Source organism: Parasteatoda tepidariorum, chromosome 4 (genome assembly GCF_043381705.1).
Source record: "Parasteatoda tepidariorum isolate YZ-2023 chromosome 4, CAS_Ptep_4.0, whole genome shotgun sequence".
Taxonomy (NCBI): domain Eukaryota; kingdom Metazoa; phylum Arthropoda; class Arachnida; order Araneae; family Theridiidae; genus Parasteatoda; species Parasteatoda tepidariorum.
In genome coordinates this window covers 23699352-23704455 of record NC_092207.1, presented here as the reverse complement: position 1 = coordinate 23704455, position 5104 = coordinate 23699352, and the positions used below count along the sequence as shown (strand labels likewise).

The window sequence follows — 5104 nt, the reverse complement described above, 5'->3', positions numbered from 1 at the left end:
TATATATATATGGAGATAAATATAGATATATATATGAAAATCTTTAGAAGTTTCCAGCTACTTTCCGTGAGCTACCTCCTATCACGGTGCCTCTGCGCCTCAGTTTTATAGCGTAAAGAAATACCCAAAATGTATATGTAGTCTAGACAAAAGCATTTTAGGCAATTTCGCTCAGTGTACTCAGCAGATAAAATTTATCCAACAAAAGCTCGTTTCGGCTGGTATTGAGCAAAGTATTGAACAATGAAAGGAAGAAAATTGATGTTTAAATGAAAATTTCAAATAGCAATCAAGTATTATTTGAGAAAGAAAATTCATATACGAAGAATGAGATGAATAAAGTAATAAATTCATTTGCCATTAAATCCATTTTGAGAAAAAATACTAAGGAAATTGAATTCATTTCATTTCTTTGTGTGCATATTTTCAAATTTTAAATATTTTTATCTAAACATATAAATCTAATAAATTTTTCCGAATTTTAAGCACCCGAAAAACATTATATTAATTGTTTTACGCGCATTTTATATTCCCAGCTGGCGTTTTCGCTTTCTTTGGCTTCCGCTTGGGCCTTTGTTTCCATTCCTCAGTGTAAAAAACTGTTGGGATTGTAGGCTCTTCAATAACGGAATAAAGGTTTGTCAAGCGCTTTAATATCTTTAGAACTGGAGGGAAGGCTTCAGAATTCCTTAAAATATTCAGGATTAGGAAAATGTATTCAGAACTGGAAAAAAAGTGTTCAGAACAGAAGAAAAGTATTAAGAACTCAAGGAAAAAATATTTAGAGCTGGAGAAAAAAAGGAAACACACAGGTGGGTGATAAATAACGTAAAGCTTGTGATTACTACTATCACCATATACTGCAAATTTTTATTGAGTGATTGAGTTGCATAAGCACCTTTATTTACTAATGTTGTTGTTTCTAATCCCACTAGCCAAACCAGCAAGCCTGCTTGGTCGAATCAAGCGAATTTAAGGCAGAGGGAAAGTTTCTTGTTTTTCAGTGGCGCCATCTATGTCAGAGAATTCGAATTCAGCCACACACACGTGACATCCCGCTAATAAGGCGAACACATTTATACATCCATTAATTCATTCATACACAGATCGTAATTTTGACCTGAACCAGAGAACGATCGATCTCCAATTCAGTACCTTGTACATTAATTGAATTGATTCGATTAGGGGATGAAGTTTTTAAGTGATATTTTAGAGATTTTGAGTAAATTAACTGCAAATTTTGAACCCCAACAACAAGAAATAAAGATTCTGCTTGACATTACTTTAATTTCTTAACACAGTTTCATTATTCCGGCCCTAGTTTTGGCAATCTTGGCGCTTTAATTTGATGCCTTAAAAGACGCTTTTTGTTAACTGATTGTAGGAGATTGTACTTAACGCTTTTTACTAATGAAATTATAAGACTTGCTAGCGTATAATTAAAAAATAAAAAAGTAACTCCTTTAAACAAGAACACAATTTTTTTCAAACATGTTCTTTAAAACTTTCCATTCACTTCTTAATTTACAAACATATATTTAAATAAAGAAACTAAGATTATTCCATTGCTCTTTCGAAATTTTAAATATTTTTGTATAATATATGAAAATATATTTTTGAAATTATGAACATTCAATTCAATAATAATTCCTTACCTCAAATAATAGCTAATTTAATTTATTCTATTTGGTACCTATTCTTTTAATCATTATATATCTATTTTAATTATCAGTTATCTCTCATTGACTCACCTCAAAAGAATTTGAAAGACAATGTTTTGCCTTCCGAGATAGATAATGTTAGATGCATTAATTCCTCATAAAATATGTTTTTTAATAAAAATTTAAAAATTGTTTGATTTTTCATAATTTTAATTGATATTCATTTTTGTTTTGTTGAATTACCATTCAAATTTCACAAATCAAAATGATTTAAAAATAAAAATTTTGAAGTTCTTTTTGCTTTTTCTCCTTAAGAAAACTATCAATTTTAAAAGTTGCGAAGTTTGAAAGGAAATATAATTTAACTTTTTATTATTTAATGCTTCAATGCAAATATATGCCTTATTTTTCGTACGAATAAACCGTTTGTTTAAGACACTCCCCTCTTCTGAAATTATTTTCAAAGCAAAACTTCTTTGGTCACCTTTTAAACTTAGCTTCTACTTTTTAAGTTGTTTATTTATTTATTCGTAGGCAAACAGATTTTTACTTTATTCTTCCATTATGTGATACTAAAATATTCAGGCATTCCATGAGAAAAAAAAAAGAAGAGTCGAAGTGAATAGTTTTAAAACAAGAACAGTTCTAATTTTTATCAGGGATGAAGTATCGACCATATTTCCTTACAAAAATATAGTGCTTATTAATTATTTTTTAAGGAAAACTGTATAGAATTTCCTTATATCTATATTAAAACAACTTTATTGTATAAAGGGTCTTAAAATATGGAAATAGTATGAAAATAAGGTTTTTGTGCTTTGAAAAAGAGGGGCCCACAATAAACTTATTCCGGGCTCGGAAAACCTTTGTTCTGCCTTAGATGCGTAAAGTTATATAGTATATATAGATATATAATATATATATAGTTATATAATATGTATAGTTATAGATGTATATAGTTGCCTTCCTCCTCCGCTGCTCTGCAGCTTGCGTTAGCCAAGCATAAACAAACTTCAAGGGATTACCTGGTCTTACACCGAGGTCAGAGGTAATCGAAACAAAATAGAACAGTGTTACTAATTTTCTAGGATTACTAATTTTCTAAGATACTAAATTTCTAAGATAAACATACTTTTTTCATGATAAAAAACGCAACTAACAATGAAACATTAAAGTATAAATTTTGGATGTAATAAATAATTTAAATGTATTAAAGAGTGAAAGCGCTTTTAATTACATGCAAATTAATATCTAAAATAAAAATGCTTATCTCATTATTAATCACAAAATAAATAGTGAGACGTTAAAATATTACTTTTAGCATATAACAAATAAATTGTAAAACTGCCCTTACCTTCTATTGTCCCGCATGCAGCAATTCCTACAAAACAAATAATCAAGGTAAAACGCAAATACGTCACTCTTTTTATTTTCATTATTAAACTAATGTTTTCATTATTAAAGTAGAAGAAAACAAGCTGGCTACTAACCCTAAAAAACCATGAAACTAGTTTAAATTTTTATCTTAAATTTCCTAAATTACGAATATTGTTTTCATCCCCCCAAAAAAACTTAGACTCCATTACAGGTATATCTTATACTGATGAATAAGGAAGCATATCTTCCGGTTTCCTCTCTGACAGACATTGTTCAGTTACTCAGAAATACATACCTACGCACGACAGAATTAGTAGAAATAGAAGACGACATTGTAAAACAATCAACTTTACAAAGACTGAACATCTCAACCTATAATCTTTGAATTAAAAAAACTAAACAAGTGTATTGTGAGAATGGTTTTTGTTTTGTTTGTTTGATAATAAATACAGAGAGATTAATAGAATATTACTGTCAGACTTCTATTTAACGAACTGATTTTTTTTTCGAGGAACCAAGAACATTTTGGAAATCTTCCAAATAGCGAAGGGAATTTTCCATTTAACGGAATTTTTTTTTTTTGAGATCCACTTTCCCTAATCCCAAAATATTTCAGAACATTTCAGACTTGTTAACGCATTTTATGGGGGAAATGACCTTGAATTGATTTTCGCAGCTGCTAAACTTTTAGAGAAAGCAGTAAAGTTCTTTTTCCTTTTTGTTTGCATTTCATACAGGAATCCATGCCAAAAATCAATTAACTGGAAAACATAAAAGAAATTTCTAAAGCATAGAACAGTGATGTTACAGATCATACTAATCGTAACAGTTTTGCTCAAGCTGGATTCTTAGTCAGTGCGGAGAATTTGGAAAGTGCGGAGGACGAGAATATTCCTTTAGAATTTAAAAAAATGTGGGTACAGTTAAGAGAGATTTACTGATGAATGACTTTCATTTTATTGATTCAGAAGCTGTAACCACAGAAACATCAACTAAATCGGATATTTGAGAAAGTGTGAAAAATAAAAACATAAATAAATAAATTGTGAGGAAGACGGAGAAGATGAAGATAGAAATGTTGAAATCAGCAAACCTTCATATGATGAAATGTTAAAATCACTTGAAGCAATTCGATAGAAGATGATAATTTACAAGATAAAGGTGTATGAATAGCTATTTTAATTGAGTCGCTCAGAAGCCAATGCGGTTAAGTCCAAAACACAAAAATTGAGAAAATTAATGTTTTTTGATACATTAGTTTTTAAAATTCGTAGTTTATTAATTTAATTAGAAAAGTGTATAAAGTCTTTTTTCGAGGTGTAAACTATGCAAAAAAAACAAGATAGGTACAGGATGTGTAAACAAAAACGTAAGTATTTATTGAAATAATGACAGCATCTTAAAAATTTTAGGACTTATACCTTTTGGCAGCTGAAAAAGATAAGAAATTTATGTAAAAATAATAAAGTAACATTTATTGTCATAAGTTTAATGTTTATTCATCATAACAAACATCATCTTCTTCCGAGTTATTTAAATGTAAAACTTGATCTCCACGTGTTGTCCTTAATGTCCTGTAAAAGTCGTGTTTAATTGGAAATATATACTTTAATAAACACATGATGTCTTTTTTTGTTTCTCTTGAAATTGTTCTGCCATTAGGATATAATATAGGTTGAGTTATATTTTTAAATTTACTGGCCAACCTATTTTTGTTTTGTTTTTATATCAATTACATGAAAGGTATCATCCTCGTCAAAATTATATTTGAACTTCATGCTGCTTGGGTTTGACCTTTCCAATTTTATCCATCTCATATTAAAAATATTGATTAAAAGTGGACTTATTCACAATGGCTTCTGAAATTATTATACAATATATTCAGAAGCTATTAAAAAAAGGGCTGTCTAACCTAGAAAAAGTAACCAATGAGTAAAACCTTTAATAAATAAGAAGATTATTATTTATTTCATTAAAATTTCCAAAAATCAGAAAATATCAAAAAATGGACTTAACCGCATTGGCTTCCGAGCGGCTCATTTATGTCTGGTGTTAATGAAGCTAAT

The 5104-nt window shown here is 29.0% G+C and overlaps 1 protein-coding gene across 1 annotated transcript in view; it reads right to left on the bottom strand.

The window, feature by feature from the left end:
• LOC107454019 (uncharacterized) overlaps positions 1-3266 on the bottom strand; it is a 20736-nt gene extending 17470 nt beyond the window's left edge. Inside the window, exon 1 of the mRNA XM_016071067.3 lies at positions 3016-3266. Coding sequence (XP_015926553.1) covers positions 3016-3097 — 82 coding nt within the window. The 5' untranslated portion in view covers positions 3098-3266. The remainder of the gene's footprint in view (positions 1-3015) is intronic.
• Positions 3267-5104: the final 1838 nt, after the last annotated feature.